Source organism: Urocitellus parryii, chromosome 12, assembly GCF_045843805.1.
Source record: "Urocitellus parryii isolate mUroPar1 chromosome 12, mUroPar1.hap1, whole genome shotgun sequence".
Taxonomy (NCBI): Eukaryota; Metazoa; Chordata; class Mammalia; order Rodentia; family Sciuridae; genus Urocitellus; species Urocitellus parryii.
The window spans coordinates 61,340,933-61,365,012 of NC_135542.1; the positions used below are offsets into that span (position 1 = coordinate 61,340,933).

The following is a 24,080-nucleotide window of genomic DNA, read 5'->3' on the forward strand; positions in this document are numbered from 1 at the left end:
AACTGTCGGTAGAAATTAGTGAATGAGTTAGTATCAGGATAAATGACTATAAGTTAGGACAATATGCCCATGGTAGCAACAAGCACAATAATTAAATCATCATTCTTTTGATGAAGAGTATTGGTTCTGCAATCAGATCCTGTAGGTTCCAATCCTGGTTCTCTAGTTTACTAACTGCAGCTCTAAAGAGGTTTCTTAACCTTTCCTGGGCTGTTTTCTTTAATTGTATAAAGGACAGAGTAACAATAATGTTTCTGGTAGAAGGTTTGTGTCAGAATTTATAGACATGACCTTGTCAGTGGTTAGGCCATTTTAAGTGGTTGCTGCTATTATTTGGTGCTGGGGATTGAATCCAGGGCCTCAACCATGCTAAGCACACCTTCCACCACTAAGCTATACCCCTAGTCTTCTTTTTTGAGCAAAATAAAAATATCTTCTGAACAGATACCTTACCCCCATATCTAGGGAATTTCCTTGATAAGCACTCATCTTTCTCTACTGGTCTTTGATGCTGAGACCACGTTACCAGCCCTTATTTATTTGTTTGTTTGTTTATTTATAAGTCTCACTAAATTGCTTAGGGCCTCGCTAAATTGCGGAGGCTGGTTTCGAACTTGGGATCCTCCTGCCTCAGCCTCTGGAGTTGCTGGGATTACAATGTGTGCCACCATCCCGAACAAACAGATTTTAAATAGAACTGTATCCTTTGTTGGTATTTACTTTCCAAACCATTGCAGCACTTTTGCCCACAATATTTCCTTATCTGTGGCCAGCTCTGCAGCTCCCTCTTTAATACTTCTGTTTACTCCCACTTTATCTTAAACAGTAAATTTGTAATTGTTTTTTAGTTCTATTTTGTCAATATATACCAGTAGCCTCACACAAATTTGATTATAACTGTGTAATGCTGTGGAAAAGCTTGGAATTACATTCTTAAATGATCAGCAATGTAAATTATAAAGTACAAAACAGTGTGTGTTAAAGTACTCTCAGCAGTAAGTAGCTTTTTTTTTTTTTTTTTTTTTTTAAGTATCTGAAAGAATTAGGCTGGAGAAGGAAAGAATCCACACTAATAGGAAAAGAAGGCCACCTTTAGGAATGAGGGACAGCAGAACACAAGAGAAATTACGTTTCTTTAATTTTGCCAGTTTCTCTCCTGAAAGATATTTTAGGCCTTCATTTTGAGGCCGTCCACAGAGGAAGAGAACTGCGGACCAACAGAAAAAAATTGATAGGGTTTCCTTATCTTTCGAAAATCATAAATAGAACATCCAGAAAAGAATCAGGATGAGCACGGCACTTTGTAGGGGAAGTTGAAAACATTTAAATGGGCAAGGACTGAGACATTGTCATTAAAGGTTCAGATTGCAAATAACCCATCCAACTGACAGGCGCCTGGGAGGAGCATCTTCCACAGACACCTCGCTGATGACTGACGCTCAGTAAATGTCTACAGCTCTTCTCGAATAATCTATTAGCCGCACTGAGAGTCCACGCACTTTATCAGTTTTTGCACACGACCTAGGGTAAGGCTAAACTCTTGCTTTCAAACCCTCTTCTCTCCTCATTCCCTTAAGTTTTAGGGCTGCTGTGTAGGGTATGTGTGCAGGATTTTAGAGGTTTTCCTCATCCTCCTTTAAAAAAAAGAATAAAAGCATTTAAATTAGCGGGAGGGTGGTTAACAACCGCAGCCAGGCCCCACCGCACGCCTCGTCGCCACTCTGGATTCACTGGTCGCCTCCCCTGGAGCAAGAGTGTAACAACGCCAACGGCCGCGGGGCCTCAACGGTTTCAGGGAGGCGCGCGGCGGGCGTTGCGCTGCCAGGACCCAGGCTGGCGGAGAATTCTGGAGGATCTGGGAGCTTGGCACTGCCCGGCCGCGGACGGCTTTTGACGAACAGGTCTTCCAGCCAATTGGAAGCCAGGTCGACTATCTCTCCTGCCAATAAGGAGCTGGACCCGGTTGGGGGGCGCTTCCCGCGGGCTGCGGCTGAATTCGATCCTGCGCGGCGGCAGTGAGGGCGGGGCGGAGGCTCGGCTTGGACGGCGGGGAGCGGATTAGGGGAGGAGGGAAGACCGGAAGCCACGGTCGCGTCCCCAGCCTTAGATTCGCTCCCCGGGGCTGGGAGCGGAGACCGAGTAGAGGGGAGAGGCTGAATGTTGGCTCGGTAATAAAGGGGAGCGGCCGCTCCGGAGCCTCCTCCCGGGGCTCCCCCCTCAGCCCGCCTGCCCGAGCTCTCGGCCACCGGGCTTTAGGGCGCGCGCCCCCCGCGGACGGCCCGGCAGCTGAAGAGGCGCTGCCCGCGGCGGGGACTGGCCGGCGGTATCTGAGGCCCGCACCCCAGCGCCACCCCCACCGCTTTCCCGCTGGTTCCTCCGGCCGCCGCCATGTCCTCCTCCTCCTCCTCCCCCAGGGAGACGTACGAGGAGGACCGGGAGTACGAGAGCCAGGCCAAGCGCCTCAAGACCGAGGAGGGGGAGATCGACTACTCGGCCGAGGAAGGAGAGAACCGCCGCGAAGCGACGCCCCGGGGCGGGGGCGATGGCGGCGGCGGCGGCGGTGGCCGGAGCTTCTCGCAGCCGGTAACAAAGCGCGGCGCCGCGTACTGCTTGCCCGGCGGCTCCCGAGGAATCAGGGCTGGGCGGCTGGGCTCCGGCCGGGCCTCGCTCGCGCGGCGTTTTCCTTTTCTGCTGCGCGGACGCGGCGGACCGGCGCCGGGCCCTCTTGGGACTCGTGTTATTGCCTTTACCGGTTTCCCGCATCCCGAGCTCGGGCCGGCCGGGAGTCACCTGCCCGGCTCTGAACTCCTGGAGGGTCGCCGGGTGGGGGACGTCGCTTCCGCTGCGGGGGGCTTTGGAGCGTGACTTGCTCTTTGTTGGTTGAAACTCTGGCGTGGGCCGCCTCTGGGACCTCTGCTCCCTGGGGCGCCTCTGGCCGCTGCAGCATCTCCGCGCCGGGCACCTTCACTGTAGGGCTCTCATCACATCGGTCCTGAGGAGAGAGCTACTAAGTGACAAATTACGCCTTCATGCTTAAAGCTTACTTCCCCTGAAGGTTTCATTAAAACATTTTTTACCTTTGCAGGCCTGGCGTGCATACTTAGCTACCCAGTTTTGTGATGATGGCTCAGTATAGCTCGATTACAAAAATGTGTTGGCAGGTGTTAGTCCAACCTTGCTTTAAAGTAAAGCCAATCTGTTAAGTAATTTTAAGTTTTTCATTAGTATTTACTTCAAATTTGCCCCGCAAAAGGAGGAACTGAACTCCAGTCTATTAAGCACTTTTCCTAGAGTCTTGTCTTTGATGGGGGAAATGTTGGCTAGAAGCAGAAGGAAGTGGGCAAACCATTTTATTATCTACAGCAAGTATTCAGCTTTAGCTGGATGGAGACTTTATTAAGGAAACAAAACCGAAGCAAACATTTCTGCCCTTTTTTGGTGCACTTATAGTGTGTTAATGACTTAGATGTTCTTCGAACATTTAGTATGTTTCAATTGTGACTAATTCCAAACTTTAAATGGAACTTACAAAGTTGTCCATTAAACTGATTTTAGTACACTAAAGTGATTTTATCCTTACCCTTTGTAAGACGAAAGTTGGAAGTCTTTTAAAGCTTTTTTCCTTGGAGCTTGTGTACAAAAAATTCTGGTCAGCAGTCTCCAGTGTTCTCAAACACGTAAATGTGACAGATATTATTGCACACTTTTTAAAATTGAACTTTTTCTTCCTCTGAGAACGTTTCCTTAGCTTTTTTCTTTCTTTTTTCTTCTTTTTTTTTTTTTTTTTTGATTTTGCACCTAGCTATTTGAAATATTCAGAGTATAACTTTGTAGTGTGAAAAAAGGAAATTCTTCTCAGGAAGTTTTCGTTCAAAATCAACTCGTGTGTAAGTTGGAAATAGGAATGTTGTAACGGATATTTAGGTATATTTAATCACTATATCTCTTTTCCAAAAGTCCTGGTTGGGTTCTTGTGCAGCGCCATAAAATGTCTTTAAGTGTCTTGGAATACACTTAAGTCAGTTTATAAAAATTTGTTTTTGAAAACATAAACCGTTAAGGGAATAATATTAAATTGAGTGGAGCAGTGGAAATAGCACTGAGCTAGGACTTGAGGAGGGTCAGGACTCTTAGCCTACAATTTATGTGACCTTGAAGAAGTTAATTACTGCTCTGGGTTTTCTTAGTCTGAAACTAAAAGTTGAACTACATGCCTTCCTCACCTGAAGCCTTAGTTAAATAATGAACTTAATGTAGGTTTTAAATTACCCAGGCAGAAACTAACATATGTAGACTGAGTTATAAATTCTAGCTTTTGTTAATCGCACTGCTGTTAAATTTCTTAGGAAAGGTTGAGTTGCTTTCGTTTTACTTTAGAACTAATTCTGTACTGTGGAATATAATGAGGCTTATTTCTCCTGTTTTTAAACATTGTTTTCCCCTGTGAGGTTTTTTTTTTTTTTTTTTTTTTTTTTTTTAACACCATTCTAGCTATGGAAACTTATAAAGTAGGCATTCCTTGGATAGAAGTTCACTAGCTAGTGCTTCATCTTGCAAAAATATGGTAATTCATCTAATTGAAGAGAGTTTGGCCCAACCTTGGTGGTCCTTCAGCCTATGGAAGAAATACCTTGGTCCAACTGTTAAAGTAAATGCAGATTAGATATGTTGATGGACAATCTTTTCAACTCTAGTTGGAAGTTTGTAAAATACAAAGACTTTTGAAGGATTTACATTGTTTGGCTGTTCATAATTCAGTTTCTGTGAGTGTTTAAATAGTATGTTAACAAAATTTAAAGAGGAAAGTAAATATTTAAGAAAGACTTGAAGATGAATTGATCTTTGTAAATTGATATTGGAAGGTGTATAAGAGTATTTTATTTTTTTTATTTATTTTTTTTTTTAAAGAGAGAGTGAGAGAGAGAGAGAATTTTTAATATTTATACTTTAGTTCAACATCTTTGTTGGTATGTGGTGCTGGGGATCGAACCCCGGGCAGCACGCATGCCAGGTGAGCGCGCTACCGCTTGAGCCACATCCCCAGCCCAAGAGTAAGTATTTTAAGTACAAGAAATAAAACACCTTTCAAATTTGAATCTTTGGTACTTACTTTTTATACAGCAAAAACTCCCAAGGTTTTAAATTCACAAGCTTGATTATGGAGGTTCATGCCATTTATTGCAGTTATTTTAATCTTGTGGAGTAAATAGTGTTCTTAAATTTAGCAGACATGAATTTCAAGATCATATTATTGAACACTCTTTTGGTATCCTCTTAATTTTATAAAATTAAAGCATTAATAATATTTGCTTAATGCTTGACCTCCAAATGTTAGGGCTTCCCATGGAAAAGCCAATTGAATAAATTGGGATGGTGTTAATTTATTTTGGAGACTGTTTTTCAGTCATTCAGTTCTGCTGATTAACCGGCAGAGATTGAGTGATTTGTTTGTTGATGAGGTAAAAATTTAAGTTTCTCAACTTTTAATAAACAGGCTTGCAAGTAAAATGCCAAGATAAAATGATAACTCCTAGGATTTCTAAATAAAAGATTATACATTACATAAAGAATCCAGTTTGAATTCATGATATACTACAACACTTGCATAATGTATATTACAGAAATGATAGGACTATTATGATGGCTGGCTCATTGGACGAATATGGAATGGAAGACAGGATAAGATCATTTAGTTGGATTAACTGCCATAGAAGTTTTGAAAATAGCAAACATGGCAAGTTATGTTCTCTTTTGGGGGACTGGGATACTTAAGAACGTGTACCCCCTGAAGGTAATTGCTATAACTTGAAGGTGTGTAGCAATAGTGTCCATTATTTCCTCTAGTTGCTATAGTAGAGTGAGGGTTTTTAGGGCTAGTTTTGGGAAAGAGTTGAAATGTAGGTTTTACTATCTTTTGGCTTTAACAAATGACTATCTCTTCATGTTAGTATGTCTAGTGAAAAGAGCAGAGGGTGGGAGTGTGGCTCAGAATTAGCGTGTGAGATTAGCATATTCAAAGCCTTAGGTTCAATCCCCAACATTGGGAAAAAAAAAAAGTGCTAATAGAGCCAGTTAGCATAACCAAGGTGGGTTATCTTCCCTCTGTTGCCAACAAGCTTTTTAACTTAACCTGAGACTAGGTGGTGTGTATGATTTTTGATCCATTAAAAACTAGTAATTGAATCAAGAGTTCAAAGCCAGCCTTAGCAACGGGTGAGGCGCTAAGCAACTCAGTGAGACCCTGTCTCTAAATAAAATACAAAATAGGGCTGGGGATGTGGCTCAGTGGTCCAGTGCCTTGGTAGTCCTTGAGCTCCTGCCCTGAGCCCCAGGTACCATTCTCAGTGATGAGACATAATATCCCATTATCCAGAAATATCCCATTATCCAGAAATCTGTGATGCTGCTGCCTCTATTTCCTTTTTAACCTCTATGAAATTGAAATGCAACTTTCAGGCCTTGTAGATACAACCACAGTGACAACTCAGATGAGCTTAAACAAAACAAAAAACGAGAGAATAGGGAATTTCTTGGCCCACGTAACTGGAAAAGCCAAATAATGGCATTAGTTTCAGGCATGGTTGGATGTCATAAGGACTTGATTCTCTTTTTGTGATTCAGTTCTGTTTTTATTCTGTGGTGGTAAAGCTAGACTTAGATTCTTAAAGCTAGCAAACAGTACCCTTTCTCTCTCTAAATGTCCATATTTATCCTCTTTGGGATCAGTGGTCCAGTGCCTCTGGGGATGCCACTTTTGACTGCCCCCGTTCCCTTAATGCTGGGCTTCCTCTGAAGTTGGAGAGGCATGATTGTGTGATTAACATTGAGTTGAGGTTTTTGTTGTATACATTGTATTGCTGGATATCAAACTCAGAACTTGGGGCCGGACTGATGCTAGGTGATCTCTACTATTAGGCTAAATCCTCAACCACCCCTCCTCCTTTTTTTTTTTTTTTTTTTAACCAGGAGGAAAAAGGAGTTGAGGGTATGCAAAACCAAATGATTTCTACTATCTAAGCAAATAATAATAAAGGTTTTTAAAAAACACATATATTAATCATGTTTTTTAAAATTTTGTTGTGTGAATAAATGTACCTAAAAGCTTGGATAGTTTTTTATATTTTGGGTCTGTTACATTGTTTTTTAGAGAGAGAAGACAACCAAATAAAGAGATAAAATTATTTAGGAAGAAAAAAAATGTAGATTAGCTTAAATTGTAGTATGAATTAATATTTACGGCATTCTTTGCAAATTTTGTCCTGATCTATATAAGTGCCTGAAGTGAGGGAGGTAATAATCTCACATGTGGAAATACTCATTTCTTGGTTCTATATTGATAAAATCTAATGTGTCTAGAGAAAGATAACTAGAATGGAGAAGGCACTTAAAATCACCTCATAAGTGTAACAGGAGAATCTGGAGGATATTTAGTTTAAGGGTAAACTGGGGTGTGATTTAAGAAATTGCAAATAATTAGAAGATTAGAAGATGGAAAGGTAGGTGAAGATAGCGGGTGCCAACTATCATTTATTGAGTGTTCAATAGCCATATCGAGCACTGTTTGACATTTTTTATGTTTGAATTATTTATTGTTGTTTTGCATGATAAGAATTTGTGGGGTTTTGTTGTTTTTTAGCAGAGCAATTGAGGTACAGAAAGGTAATATAACTATCCTAAGATCATTGAGTCAGTAATTGTCCAAAGATTTGAATATTGGTCTTTGACTCAAAAAAGCCATTTTGGATGGGAAATAGCAAAAGACAGATTGGATTGTAGATTATGAAGAATTTTCTTAAAGTATGATAGATTGTCTTGAGGCTAGATTAAAATTTAGCATTGTGTTTGTGGGTGTTTGATGTCAGGGAATGAAGTACTGAATTTTAGGTTGGTCTTTTAAATTCCTATACAGGAGGAAGAAAAAAAATGTTCAGTAGTTCTTGAGCATGTGTTATGCACAGAGATATAGGGAAAACAAAAAAGCTTTAAAGACATTATGCCTAGCCTTTGTGAGTTTAGAATTTAGTTCTTGCTTACAAAGACGTGTTAATGGATTCTTGTCTTTTCTTTCAGATAGAAGCTTAGTTTGTACTCTATTGAGCTTCTTTTGTCTGCAGTAGAGACTGGTCTTCAGTCTGCAGCAGTTAAAATTAGATCTTATGATTGGTATTATTGGTTTATCTTTGAGATGGCCTTTGAGGGGCTGGATGTTTTTGTCTCTATCCTGTAGTGGAAACCAAATAATGCCTCCATTATAGTTGACTCATTTATTTAAAGAAGGGATATACAATTGGGAAAAAAAATGTACATTGCAAGCATGCTTTCATTTTTGGGGTGTACACCTGGAATATTGTTTCTAGTCTGGTAAATAATAGATCATAATAGACCAGGAGAGACCCAAATACCTAAACATTTGAAGTAAGAAGGACTCTGTATGAGAAAGGATTTAAAAATGACTCCATAAGCTGGAGAAAAAATGATTGAAATACTATTATGTATATAGTATATATGTAATACCTAGTTATCTACCAGTTTAGGAATCAGATGGCATAGTATGATTCTTAAAAGAGGTTATTTTCGGTCTGGGGATAGCATGTGAGAGAGGCCCTAGGTTACGAAGCATCATGAAAAATAAATAACAAGTAAATTTTAGGGTAGGTGAAATAGGCTTTCCTAGTGATTTTTTAGATTTCTTGTTACCAGTGTATAAATAATACAAGAAGAGAAAATAGTGATTTAAAAAGAATGCTAGTATTTTGGGTGAGGGTGGGGTGAGGGACACAAGAAAGGATCTGGAGGGGAGAGTAGAAATATAGTTTGAAAAGACATCTTTAATACATCTTTTACATTTGAAGCAATCCTAGAGTTTTAAATTTTTTTAATACAGAAAGAACTAGAAAACTTTTTGTTAAGTAAAGGAGGATACAATTTCAAGTTAGGGAAATATCAAAGTAGATAAACTCATGAATAGAAGATTTGTTGAATGGGAATAAGTAAAATACAGGGTGTGAGGATATGTCTTCTGCCTTGAGGTTGAGAAAAATCACATCTTTCCGCAAGTACCATGTTGATTACATTTAATATTTTCCGGGTTTTTTTTCTGTTGTAAATTATTTTTTAAAAAAAAATATCATGTAATAATTGTACATATTTATGAGGCACAATGTGATTTGGTACATGTATGCAGTGTACCATATCAGAGTAATTAGCATTGCCATGTCGTCCAGCTTTTAGGAAATGACTTTGGTAATGTTAAAATGAATTCTTTTGAGGGATTTTTAAATTGGTTCTGTAACCCTTTTTTTTTTTTTTTTTTTTGGTGAGAAAGACTACTTTGAAAAGTAGTCACTTTTGGGGCTGGGGATGTGGCTCAAGCGGTAGCGCGCTCGCCTGGCATGCGTGCGGCCCGGGTTCGATCCTCAGCACCACATACCAACAAAGATGTTGTGTCCGCCGAGAACTAAAAAAAATAAATATTAAAAATTCTCTCTCTCTCTCTCTCTCTCTCTCTCTCTCTCTCTCTCTCTCTCTCCCTCCCTCCCTCCCTCCCTCCCTCCCTCTCCCTCTCCCTCTCTCTCTCTCTCCCCCTCCCTCCCTCCCTCTCTCCCCTCTCTCCTCTCTCACTCTCTCTTTAAAAAAAAAAAAAAGTAGTCACTTTTTTTTAGCACTATTCAGGATAGAGATTACTCCATAATGTGAAGGGAAGAGGAGGAGATGTGATCAATTAGTAATGTTTTATTAAAGTAGGTGGTGGGCTCATGGGTTTTTTTAATATTCTTAATGCCTTCTTTGTAGGTCTTAAGTATTACATAATTTGGTAACTTTTTTATTATATAAAATCTTCTATTACATATATCCCTATACTTTTTATTCAGTTTTGTTTTTGTTTTGGGGTACTGGGGTTGAACTCAGGGGCACTTGACCATGAGCCACATCCCCAGTCCTGGTTTTTGTAATTTATTTAGAGACTGGGTCACACTGAGTTGCTTAGCACCTCACTTTTTGTTTGTTTATTTTTTTAATGTGCTGAGAATCAAACCCAGTGCTTCATGCATGCTAAACAAGTGTTTTACCACTGAACCACAACCCTCGCCCAGCACCTCACTTTTGCTGAGGCTGGCTTTGAACTCGGGGATCCTCCTGCTTCAGTCACTGGGATTACAGGAATGTACTACTGCGCCCAGCTATTCCACAGTTTTTTAAAAGAATACTTTGTTGTAGATGGACAAAATACCTTTATTTATTTATTTTTATATGGTGCTGAGGATTGAACCCAGTACCTCACATGTGCTAGGCAAGCATTCTACCACTGAGCTACAACCCCAGCTTTATTCAGCAGTTTTTAAGAACATTTTGCCATTTAGGGTTTTTACCTATCTGTATCTGCATAGCTGTGTTTATACTTCCTACCCCAAACTATTTGAAATTGGTTCCAGACATTATGCTACTTCATCCCTAAGAATAAGGATATTCTTTCACGTAACTATTTTCATACATATTATATTAGATAAATCTAATGTCCTACCTGTATTCAGAATTCTTCATTGTTCATCTTCTATAGCAGTTTTTACTTAGTATAAAATGAAGTCTTATTATTGCATTTGGTGGTTGGTCTCCCTAGTCTCAATCTAGAATCTTCTTTTCACTATATTTGATACTAGCTTTTTGAAGAGTCCAGGCCAATAGTTTTTTATTGTCCTTTTATCTTTGCCAGCTATTTTCTAAGAATTGCATGAAATGACTATCTTAGCTATAATTTGCAGTTACTATCTATTTTGAGAGTTAAACTTGTTATTTAAAGATATGCTCTAAATTAAGAAAATATTATTAGTGCTCTCTTCCTGGATATATTTAAGAATTTAATGATGATAAAGTATATCTGATGTTGAGTTTCACCTAATAGAGTCTTGTTTATTAATATTACTTGAGGGTGTTAGTATACCTAGGATACAGTCAGAATGAGTAATTTCTTATTTAGTGACATTTAATGACTATTTGTTTAACCACCGAACATAGAAATTTAAGTGAAATTTCAAGGATTGAATTGGTGTTTGCAAAAGACTGAATTTACTTGTTGAATTTGACAATAGCATAAGAGTAGTCCTGTGATATTTTATGTATTTAAATCAGTTTCTTTATCCTCTGACATTCTTTTTATTGGCAGCACTTGCCATTTTTATATATTTCCTAACAGTCTTTGTAGAAAGTAGAATTGGAGCTGGGTGTGGTGGTATACAAGGCAGAAGAATTGCAAGTTCAAAGCCAGCCTTAGCAACTTAGTGAAGCCCTAAGTACTTTAGTGAGACCCTATCTCAAACTAAAAAAATTAAAAATGCTATGGATGTGGCTCAGTGGTTAAGTGTCTCTGGTACAAAACAAGTAAAATTGTCAAGTATTTTAAAGTAGCTTTAAAAGGAGTTAATTTTCTTAAAACAGTGCTTTTAGATTGGTCTATTCATAGGAGAAACGAAAGTTAATAGATTATTTTGTATGAATCCAGAAGTTGTATATGAAGTGGTGATGAAAAAAAGTGCCTGGTGTCATTTGTAATATAGATCTTTGTCTTAATAGAACTCGGATTCAGTGAATGAGAGCTATTTGTATTTTCAAAGTAATGCTTGTAGATACTGCATTTTATTATAAACTTTAAAATTGTATATATTTTGGGAATTCCTACTAGACACACTCAAATATACAAAATACTCCATTAAACGCCCAGGAGGGCTGCAGTTTTGATTATTCCCTGTTCATCAGCACATATGGTACCTTATATATTTAAATTGTCATGTGTGCTAAGTGAATAGCTTCAAGTTAATATGTAGTGGAACTAGGTAACCGATTAAACAAGAGCAAAAGATTATACAAATTTACTATGTTACAGGAAAAATGAAGTATGTAATAATATATTAAGGACAAAATTTTAATTATAACTTTTCATTTGGACTGTGAAATTTTGATTTTACAGAAGTAAAAATTAGAAAATTAGAAAATTATGACTATTAATTTCTATTCATAGCTTGCCCTGTGTGTATGCTGAAATTTTTTCTGCGATTTCCTTGAAATAAGTTATTAAATATTTTTTATTCTTTTTATTGAGATAAAATGCTCTTTTTTAGGAATTAAAATTTTAAGCCAAATATTCAGGTAATGATTTTATTCTCAAGTTTTTTTGCTAACTTGTGAATTTTAGTTTGGTTTTGGAATTTTATTTTTAATGTTACTTTTTAATACAGAGTTGAGTTTACTATAAAAGATGCAATTTAGACTGAAAAGTTATTAACTATTAACTAGATACTGTTTTTTCTGTTTAGGAGACAGGTGGAAGTCATCATAAAGTTTCTGTTTCACCTGTTGTCCATGTTCGAGGGCTCTGTGAATCTGTGGTGGAAGCAGACCTGGTGGAGGCTCTGGAAAAATTTGGGACAATATGGTAAGGACAATAAGGACTTCATTTAAGTTGGAAACAGTATGGTAGAATAAGTTTTGCTTGCTTATGTTTTGCACTGTATGTATTATTTGCCTATGACTGTATGTCTTTGGAGCCTTTTAAGCTTGTTATCAATTCTCCCCACCCCCCTCAGTGCTGGGGGATGAATCCAGGGCGTTCTGCATGCTAGGAAAAAGCTTGACAACTTAGCTACATCCTTCAATCTTAGACTTGTTATTTTAAATCTTCCTAGTGTGATGCTAAGTATATTATTGTGGATCTATGATCACTTCTCAATCTCTCAACAAGGTTGCATGTAAAATTTTAAGTGAAAACATAATTAGAAAAGTGAATCTGCTGCCAAAAGTAGACATTCAAATTCTAAATTATTTTTGGAATATGTCTGGTTGTTATTCTCTTCTTAGTATAAAATAATCTAGAATTGATTTATTTTTAAATTTTTCTTGTGCTGGGGATCAAGCCTAGTCCTTAAGAACTCCAGGTAAGCACTTGACCACTGAGCTACATCTCAGCCTTATTATTTTTTTTCTTGATGAATGTGTTTGGGGGTTTTGTTATTGGCATTGAAGGCACAGACCAAGTTGAAATATGTAAATAGAGAAATTTCATTGTATTTGCTGAGACAGCTTGATTGCTTCAATTTTATTAACAATTTTATTTTTTTCTGGTTCTGGGGATTGAATGCAGTACCTTGTTAATGCTAGGCAGGCATTCTTCCATTGAAGTACATGCCCAGTTCTTTTAACATTCCATTCTATTTTGAGGGACAGTATGGTCTACACTGCCTAGGCTGGCCTTGAACTTATGATTCTCCTTCCTCAGCCTCCCAAGTAGAAGAAATTATAGGCGTGCTCTGCTGCACCTAGCTATAAAATCTATTTTGTGAAATATTTTATGAAAACTTTGAATATTGGAAGGGTAATACATAAATAGATTAAGTGGGTGATCAATGATATATAGCATTATGTGACACCTTCCATCGAGGCATCATTTTTTTTTTTTAAAGAGAGAGAGATTTTTTTTTTTATATTTATTTTTTAGTTTTTGGCGGACACAACATCTTTCTTTGTATGTGGTGCTGAGGATCGAACCCGGGGCTGCATGCATGCCAGGCGAGCGTGCTACCGCTTGAGCCACATCCCCAGCCCATCATCAAGGCATCATTTTATTGATTTTTTTGGTGACTGACTTGGCACACCTTTTTTTCTCTTAAATATATATATATTTATATTTATTTAAGTTAGGGCTTTCTTAGGTAGGCCTAGTAGTGCATGCCTGTAATCACAATACCTTTATTTATTTTTATTTGGTGCTAAGGATCGCACCTAGTGCCTTACACTTGCTAGGCGAGTATTCTACCGCTGAGCCACAACCCCAGCCCTTGGCATACCTTTTATGTGCTATTTATTTACTTCAAAAACTGCTGTACAGATTGTTTATTATTAGAAATATAAATTGAGAACCCATATGGAACTGGTAATGCCTGTATGTTGAAGTATCACTAAAATGGCTATCAGTTTTTGTTATTTGGAGTTGATATTGGAAATTAACTCTGAAGAGTTACATATTGAAGCCAATTCCTCAGACCTTCAATTTTATATATTGGCACTACACTAATCCTTTTCTAAGCATCTTCTAATCATTGTATAAGTGGGATATTATCCTGTGGAGTTATAAAGATGCAGATCTCTCTGGTTTGTTTTCCCTCTCTCCTTATATATTTGGAGCTTTTTTTAAGTTAGGGCTTTCTTAGGTAGGCCTAGTAGTGCATGCCTGTAATCTCAATACTCAGGAGGCCGAGGCAGGAAGATCACAAGTTCAACCTCAGTGACTTAGGGAGACCATGGCTCAAAATAAAAAGGGAGGGCTGGGGATGTACCTCAGTAAGGGCCCCTAGGTTCAGTTCCCAGTAACAAAAAAAAAAAAAGAAAGAAAGAGAAAACTAACCAGAAACACAGGGAGCTTTCTTAAAGCCAGGAAAAATTCAGGCAGATATCAGAAAGCAGGTTGATGACTTGTTGGTAACTGTAGGGAAATAATTATTTACATATTTTGATGTCAGTTGGAACCATGATGTGAGTTTAGGGGATTAAGGAATTAGAATTGTTTAATTAGTTGAGTAACTTGAATCATTTCTTGGGTGGCTGGCCCGTTTTAGATTCTAGACTATTTGATACTGAATCCTTAGTACTGTCTAATGTATATGCATGTCACTCATTTAATTTGTATAGTACATCATTCTGCCCTCAGGATTGGTATTATGTGGATAGAAAAGTTATGAAATAGTTAGAACAAATTAGTGTATAATTATGAGCTTAATTGACATAAATAAGTGTAAGAGGAGTTTCAGTTGAATGAAATAATCTTGAATAAAAGGTAACTGACTGTTAAAGCTGAAAAGAACTGTGAACAGCTCCAATCAGGAGTAGGAGTTTTGCTTTAAAAATACTATATTTATAAAGCCTTTTGTGTGTGTGGAGGGGGCTGTACTGGGGATTTTTTTTTTTTTTTGGAGTCTCTTTAAATGCTGAGGCTGGCCTCAAACTTGAGATCCTCCTGTCTCAGCTTCTGGATCAGCTGGGATTATAGGCATACTTCTCTATTCGTTAATGTGTTTATTTAGTTGTAATGTGAAATTATAGATTGTAGAAACTGCTCATGTCTGGTAAATTATCAAGTTCAATATAAAGTTTATACCTAAAAACTAGATGCATAGGAAATAAGAAATGGCAACATCAGAATAACAATATATTAAGACTTTTTATGTCAGGATAATAAAATTGCTGTGTTTTTACCTTTTTGTCTTTTTTCTATTATAGCAGGTTTGTTATAGCCAAAAGGATATTTAAAAATTTTTGTCTTTTTTTTCCTCCCTTCTCCTCTGTCAAAAAGGAAATGATGTTGTATAGTGATGACCTATGCTAGTTAAGACAAAATTTTGGGGACCTAGTTTGTTGCTTTCTGTATTTTTGTTTAAAAGTTAGTAATAGTTTTCAAGGTATGGAGTTGAAAGCATTGACCTTTTATGCCCTTAACCTTTTTGTTTCTCTTCCATCTCTCTTTGGTCATTCATTCTTTCTCATATTGCTTTTCTAAGATTTGTTAAAATTTTGTACCAGCAAATTTAAGCACATACTAAAATGTCTGTAATATTTAAATTTTCCCCTTCTCTATCTTCATATAATGCCACTTTTTTGGGGTAACCTTTTTCACTTTTTGTGCTTAGTTTACTTCTTTTAGTTATAGAGAGCAGTTTTATTATGATCAAGTCTATATTAAGCCAATAATTTTTTGTGCCTTTATAATTTTTCTGTTAAGGGGCATTATTAACATATTTTCTTGGTAATATAACTTATATATTAAACTGATCTTTTTTTTTTTTTTTTTTTGGAAAAGAACATACATTCTCCTTGAGACAATTTCTTTAGCATAGATCTAATTCCAGGGTTTTCTGTTTTTCTTGTGCAAGACTTTAGAATTTCACTGAGGAGTCTTTCTAAAAGTAATATTTTCTCTCTTGGGATTTATATTTTGCATTTATGGTTGATAAATCTTCCAAGTCCTTGGCGTTACTATTTCAGTATATACTTCTTTAATTTTGAATAATGTGGGTGGGTATAACTAACAAGCCTCCTAGACCAACAAATATTGATTAAATACCTGTTGTGTGCTGGGCTCTGTTTTTAGCCTCTGAATATGTAAAGATGAATGAGGCAAGGTCTGTGTAAAATACGGTAATTGGGCTGGGGATGTGGATCAGTGGTTAAGCTCCCTGGGTCAATCCCTGGTACCAAAAAAAAGGTAATTATCTTTTAAGGGCCTACTGTGTAACAGGTACTCAGTTAAGCAGTTTTTGTGTAGTAACTCTGCTCTTAACTGTTCTCCAAATTTTGTAAATGAGGAAACTGATTTATGAGAATAATTTCCTGGAATGTAGATGGTCTGTTTCTTACTAATATCATATTATTTGTCAGTTTTTAAAATGAAGTCATAGGTCCTGGATATGTGATTTAAAAGCTGTGAGGTCAATGACTGATGTGATTTCTCTGGCCTCTGCTGTTTTAAAAAGCATGGTTGATTTTTAGTTATTTTTTTAAACATTTTTAAGGTTCTTGTTCCTGTGAATAGAGAACATGTTTGCACTGTTGTGCTGTGATTTCTCATTTTTCTTTCTTCACTTTATTATTCATTTCATGTATTAAAATATATTCCCCTCCAAAGAATATATTATGAAAGTAAATGCCTCATGCGCCTGCCCTTAGGCAGCCATGATTATTATATTCTAGTGAATATCTTTTCATGGATTTTTGATGTTTAAAAGTATTCTGGAGATTATTTATATGAACCTTTGTCAGTCTAAGGTTGCTTTTTTTTTTTTTTTTGGCTCTCTGTTTTTAATAAGAAAAGTGTAGTCAATTCTTTGTTACCATTGTGCGTGCTTATTTGGAAAATCCAAGAGTGGTAGTAGTAAATTCTGCTATTTAAGTAGGGGTTCTGCCTGTCAACCTGATATTTTCTATCTTGATATTTGCTAGGGAGTAGTAGCCTGAAGAATAAACTGTATGGTGTCATTAGTAACTAGTAACAGGGAATTGTGCTTGAGGAAGGCAAGAGATGGATAAGCTTTCTATCCTGGAGAGACAAGCTTCAAATGTATTCCATCTCCCTGGCATACTACAATTTGGATGATTAAGGGTCGACTTATATTGGATGTAGACAGTAAAGAATACTAATTGGTATGATTTGGACATTTTTTGTTAAAGTCTGCTCTTAACTGAGTAAGTAATATTAATTGAACTTGTTATATTTGGATTTTTTTCCCTTCTTTTCCTTCTCACTTTCCTTTTCAGCTATGTGATGATGATGCCATTTAAACGGCAGGCTCTTGTGGAATTTGAAAACATAGATAGTGCCAAAGAATGTGTGACATTTGCCGCAGATGAACCTGTGTACATTGCTGGCCAACAGGCTTTTTTCAACTATTCTACAAGTAAAAGGATCACTCGGCCAGGAAATACTGATGATCCATCAGGAGGCAACAAAGTTCTCTTGCTGTCAATTCAGAATCCTCTTTATCCAATTACAGTGGTATGTATGACAAATTGCCTCTACAGTGATTAACCTGTATTTTTCTTATCAGCCAGCTAGATATTTTAAAATAGTTTTTTAAATTATTAATATTAATTTTTTTAACTATCAAGTTTAATGAACAGAGAAAAATAGCACTGAAGTCAAAAAGATCAGAAGCACAGTTGTCATAATTAAATAGGCACATTAAAATTTTTTATTACTTATCATGTATCAGTTTTGTATCAGGGATTATAAATAGACTTGCTGGAAATGGTCCAGGAAATCTCTTTTACTCATATGCTAGAATATATATAAGAGCATCTACCAGGTAATGACAATAATTTAGTAAGATGCACATAATTGTAAGTTATTTTGAGATAGCTTGTTAAAAACCTATCTTTGACTTACTTCGATTTACTCAAAACTTCCTGTAATCCTTTTATTATTATTACATTTTTTTAATATGGTGCTGAGGATTGAACCCAGTGCCTCACATGTGCAAGGCAAGTGCTCTACCACTGAGCCACAGCCCTAGCTCCCCTGTAATCCTTTTAAAAGGTATAATTATTAGTAGAATTTTTAAAAAGGATTCATGTCCTGAACCAGTTAAATGCATTACACTCATTATTACCCATATACAGCACAATTTTTCATAACTCTGTACATATATGTTCATGCTGAATTATGCCATCATATGTACTTTTTTTTGCATTACAATTCTTAATACACATACCACAATTTTTCATATCTCTGCTTGTATATGTTGTACATGTTGACACCAAATTCAAATCTTCATACATGCATTTTGTATAATGATGATCATCACATTCCCCTATCCTTGCTATTCCACTTCCCCCTCCCTTTTCCTCCCACCCCTCTTCCCTATCTAGAAATAATCTTCCTCCCATGCTCTCTCTCCCTATCCCACTTTGAGTCTTCCCCTTATATCAGAGAAAACATTTGGCATTTGCTTTGGGGATTGGCTAATTTTACTTAGCATAATCTTCTCTGACACCATCCATTTACCTGCAAATGCCTGATTTTGTTCTTTTTTAGTGCTGAGTAATATTCCATTGTGTATAAATGCCACATTTTTTTTATCCATTCACCCACTGAAGGACATCTAGGTTGGCCCCACAGTTTAGCTATTTTGAGTTGTGCCACTATAAACATTGATGTGGCTGTGTCCCTGTAGTATGCTGTTTTTAGGTCCTTTGAGTGTAGTCCAAGAAGAGGAATAGCTGGGTCAAATGGTGGCTAAACCAGTTGAATTCTTAATAATCATGTTTGTTTCATAGTAAACTAGTGACAGTGACCCTTGATTTTTATAATAACTAGAATATCACAGTGAGGGAACCTTTAGTTGGTATGATTTCTAGCATGGGCATATGATGTGGGGACATGAACTTAAAGCTAAGCATAAGATAACTCTTTACATTTAATTAGACATTGTGTATTTGTGTATTTAAAAAATATTAATATAATAATAGTATACATATATTTATAGCATTTGGTGTTTAAGGAAAAAGAATAAAACTAATTTGGTATTAGGTACTTTGATTTTTTTTTTTTAAATCCCTAGTGCCTAACAGTACAGCCGTGTAATTACAACTGCTCAGAAATTTCTTGAAAATTGAATATTCCTCAGTGTGTATTGAGATTTCTCTTAGATGACTTGGGCATCTTGTTTGGTAACATACAACACTATAAGAATGATTTTCCTTTTGTCTTTAGAGCTATTGTCCCTTAAAACAAATATCAGAGTTCTAATCCTCCCTTAATAAGTATTTATTATTATAATTCAACTGATGATAATATCAAATACTTCAGAGTTGCATTTGGAAAAATAACAATTATTTACAGTTTTGGTTTATTAGTTATGTTTTGGCCAGAGGTTATTTTAGTCAACTGTTAAAATGAATTCTCATTATTTATTTTTTATGAGATAAAATAGGCATACTGCTTCTCAAATATTTCATTGGAACTCCTCTAATGTTGGTATATTGTGTAGGTGAGGAAATGACTTGAAATTTATTAAAAAATTTTAAACTAATTTTGAAAAATTAGTTTAGGAGTTGAGGATATAGCTTAGTAGTAGAGCACTTGCCCTAGCATGTGTGAGGAGGCCCTGGGCTCTATCTCCAACACCATGCATTTTTTAAAAAAAAAAAACAATGATTAATAAGAATGACATCTTGAAAATTGTTGGTTTTTAGATAAAACAAAATGGAGTATGGTTTAGATTTTTTTTTTTTTCTGAAAGTAAAATGTGAAGAAATCTTTTTTTTTTTTTTTCCATAGGATGTTTTGTATACGGTATGCAACCCTGTTGGGAAAGTACAACGAATTGTTATATTCAAGAGAAATGGAATACAAGCAATGGTTGAATATCCTTTATTTGTTAATTTGATATTAATATATATGATTGCTGTGTAATTCATATAGATCTTACTGTTTTCTACTTAAGTGTTTCTAGACAAAAGGTGTTTACTTTTTCTTCCTACAAAGGTCTACTTGGCTTAGATTTTAAATATGAAACTGCATGCCCATAGAGAATTTTACCATTTTGATAAGAATAACTTGGTGCCATAAAACATTACATACTTCATCTCACATTGTGCAGTATCACTGTTTATATATGTACACTTCAACCTTTTTTTAAAAAAATATATTTTTATTTTTTGCAGTTGGTATACTTCAACCTTTTGAAGTTTATCCCTAATGAACTTCACTGACTCTCCCCTTAAAATAGTTTGGAAGTAGCAAAACTTTAGAGTCACTAGAGTCTTTTTTACCTTTCTTTTGAACCTTTTAAGTAGTCCTGGTTTTGTGGAAAATCTACTTTGTTGAATTTTTTATACTTTGAATGAAAAAAGCAAGTTGCAAAATGGTATATATAATACAAGCTCATTAAAAAAAAAACCTCCACATCTGTGTATGGGCATGCATAGAAAAGGTAGGGCTATACAGTGAACTCTTTTAAATGTTTTTGCTTTTGGTCTTTTTCATATACTTTATTGATTTGATTTTTTTTTAAATTGTGAACTTCAATAATTTTTTAAAACCCATAAAACTAGTCAAGTGATTATAAAACTTTGCCTTCTCAAAAATATATAAAATTGCGCTGGGTGCGATGGTGCATGCCTGTAATCCCAGTGGCTCGGGAGGCTGAGGCAGGAGGATCAAGAGTTCAAGCCAGCCTCAGCAAAAGTGAGGCGCTACGCAACTCAGTGAGACCCTGTTTCTAAGTAAAATACAAAATAGACTGGGGATGTGGCTCAGTGGTCAAGTGCTGAGTTAAATCTCCAGTACCAAAAAATATATGTGTGTGTATGTGTGTGTGTGTGTGTGTGTGTATGTATACATACACATATATATATTTTTTTGTTATTCATTTTTGTATTACTTTGGTTCTTTGTAATGTTTTTCTGCTCATTCCCCAATTTACAAAGTCTACTTAGCAGGATTACTGTGGATAGTTTGTTTTGTTTTGTTTGGTACTCTTGATATTAAAAATAAATTCTATCAAAATTTGACTAGAAATTTTATTTGGCAAAATATTTCTAGAATTAAAGAGTTATTTCTGATTATTTTTATTACCTTTTCTTTGATAGTGAAGAATGATTAAATATCAGATACTTTGAACCAAATTTCCTTAATAGAGCTTATGTTCGAATCAGTCCTTTGTGCACAGAAAGCTAAGGCAGCACTCAATGGAGCAGATATATATGCTGGATGTTGCACACTAAAAATTGAATATGCAAGGGTAAATATTTTTCCAATACTTTACCAAAGAAATATTTATGCTTTGGGAAATACAGTTTGAACTTACTTTATTTTCAATCTTGACAGCCAACTCGTCTAAATGTTATTAGGAATGACAATGACAGTTGGGACTACACTAAACCATATTTGGGAAGACGAGGTAGGTATTCTATGCATTTTAGAATATACTTACATCTGCTGACAAATTTTACATGCAGTTAGATTCCTGTTCCTGAGATGAGCTAGTTAATTTAAATGAAAATTTGGTTGGTGAATGCTTTTGTTGCAAAAGACCATGTAATGCTGGAAAATAACCTTGAACATTAGTGCCCCCTACTGGTATGTACTGAGCTATTTATATTTAGTTCAACAAGAAGCCCACACATACAGGCACGCCCGCAGTTCAAGGACTTGCATTTCTCCAAGCAGCTCTCTCTCTTTGGAGGAGAGGAAACTGATTCAGAATATTCCTTACAAACTGCAAACTTGCACACTGCTTCTCTATGGAAAGGACTTTTCCCCCAAGCTGGACGAGGCATTAAGAAGGATAGAGGACTCCAACAGGCTGACTCTACACTTCATCATGCACAACATCGGCATCAGCAAAAAGCCCTCTGAAAAAACTCAGACTTGCAATTCACCTTGACTGCATACTGCATGCACCATCACCCCAAGTTTTTAAAGAAGGACACTTAACAGTACTTCAGACTTGCATGGGATGAACACCATGATAGACTGTGCCCATTTATTCAAGTTGTATGTATATATTGGTCTGATTTCCCTTAAGGTTTCAGTTGTAGAATTTTAGACTTTTCACCAACGGAAACTAGACTTTTATCTACAATGTTGTAAATCTTGATGCCCATTACTGTAACTGTTTGCAGCTTAGATTCAAGTTGTTAATTGGCAAATAAGCAGGGCCAGTTTATCAACAGATCTTGGGAATTGATGATGCTCAACCAATCCACACAGATACTGAAGATACGTGGATTAGAAAGGTGCACACTTGGCTGGGGGTAGAGCTCAATGGTAGAGCACATGCTTAGCATGTGCGAAGCCTTGTGTTTGATCCAGCACCCAAAAAAATACCAAAAAGAAAGAGAGGTGCATACTTGCTGCACTTAAGTATACTTCCCCCCCCCCCCTCAATTGTGGTCATTGAACAGAATTCTAACATAATGAAGAGGTGCATTATATGTAAAAGATGTTTTTCTGTGTGGTTTGATTTTTGTAAAGTGACTGTTCATAAGTTGTCAGTTTTGTAACAATTTAAGGTTATCACTTATGTTAATTTGTGTAACTAGAAATTTTGACATTTCAAATTGGGTGAAAGTAACATGTCTGTTCAAGGTAGAATATATTTAAACTTGATAAATCTGAAAAAATGAGAGCATTTCATTTGAGATGCATATTCATCTATAGCCTATAAATGCTAAATTTCATGAGCATAAATTTCATAAAATTGTTCAACTAACTGTGTGGCAATTCTGGAATATACAAATTAAAATGTGGATCTTGTAAAAACAAGGGGGCTGCAGTATTGGCTACATCTCAACTACAATATCAGTCTTTGAACCATGTGTTGGAAAAACTCAAGATGAGTATGTATAAAAGTCAACTAGAAGAAAAAAATCATGGCATCCAAAATATCTTGGGCAGTGGGTACGCTTTAGTGCACGTACTGTTTAGCAAAAAAAAAAAAAAAAGACAATGTGATGATCCTTTGCATGTTCAAATATTTAGGTCTTTGAGATTATTGGCTTCTTTAACTCACAATTTCTGGAAAATCATCTTGCCTTCTGCATGGGGTTGTAAATAGGTTTGTTTTTTAATGAAGCTTTGGCTAGACCCCCAGATTTTCACTACTTAATGGAAATCTGCTTGGCCTTGGCTTGGTTCAGTTCAATCCAATATTGGAAAACAAAGCCTTAGTACTCAAACAACAAGGCAAGTGGTTGATGAGAAATCTCTCACTTCTGTCATTTTATAGTCAGTTACTGAACACTGAGTTTTGATTTTTGTTTACTTATTTGAAGTGTAGTGCGTTTTTGGTTGCATTTTTCTTATTGTCTCAAAACATTTTTAGATTTTAACATTTATATGTATTCTTTAAAAGGTCTGGAGTTTACATAAAACCAGCATAGTTTTTCACACATTTTTAGTCAGATAATCTGTTTAGAAATGTGTAAGGCAGATAATACTAATAGTGAAATACAATTAATTAAAGGATGAAAACAATTTTCTTGATGCTTTCAAGGGAAAAGGTCTTGTCTTCTAATTTCTTACAGACAGGTAATTTTCTGGCAAGCCTATGGCAGTTTTCATATTTTTTTTTTTTCTGTAGTGATTTAGCTTGCACTCAAGTGGATAGATCATTGAACCTGTTCATCTGTTCTGTCCAAATAAAGACCTTTATTATATATCTTTTTCTATAAAAAAAGAGAACTCTTTAAATTTTTTTTCATTTAAAAATATCCTATTCAGCCCTAATTATTATAGACTGATATATTCAGTGTTGGATTCTTCTGCTTCTATTTTATGTGACTTCGTATTAGGTAGAAGATACTTCAAGTAATGAATTATTAAAAAGAATGTATGACTGAAAGATACCTTGGAAATCATTTTATGAAGATTGTTTCTGTGACAACACATCAAATTAGTGATTAAGTTGGAATCTTCTGGTTCCCAACCTAGTTTTCTTTCCTTTATAGCACTGTTAACTGTATCAATAAAATTGAGCCATGAAGACATTATGGTAGTTTTGGTTTTAATATTCCTAGAGTATTTAAGGAATTGTATT

The 24,080-nt window shown here is 36.2% G+C and overlaps 1 protein-coding gene across 3 annotated transcripts in view; it reads left to right on the top strand.

Moving 5' to 3' along the window:
* Positions 1 to 2,062: 2,062 nt before the first annotated feature.
* Positions 2,063 to 24,080, top strand: part of Hnrnpll (heterogeneous nuclear ribonucleoprotein L like) — a 37,555-nt gene continuing 15,537 nt past the window's right edge. For all 3 annotated transcript variants that reach the window (XR_013342252.1, XM_077791723.1, XM_077791724.1), the window contains exons 1-6: positions 2,063 to 2,583; positions 12,309 to 12,427; positions 17,296 to 17,533; positions 19,817 to 19,902; positions 21,185 to 21,281; positions 21,368 to 21,440. Coding sequence is in view for 2 of the 3 variants with exons in the window: in XM_077791723.1 (XP_077647849.1) it covers positions 2,389 to 2,583; positions 12,309 to 12,427; positions 17,296 to 17,533; positions 19,817 to 19,902; positions 21,185 to 21,281; positions 21,368 to 21,440 (808 nt within the window). In the remaining variant the exon portion in view is untranslated. The remainder of the gene's footprint in view (positions 2,584 to 12,308; positions 12,428 to 17,295; positions 17,534 to 19,816; positions 19,903 to 21,184; positions 21,282 to 21,367; positions 21,441 to 24,080) is intronic.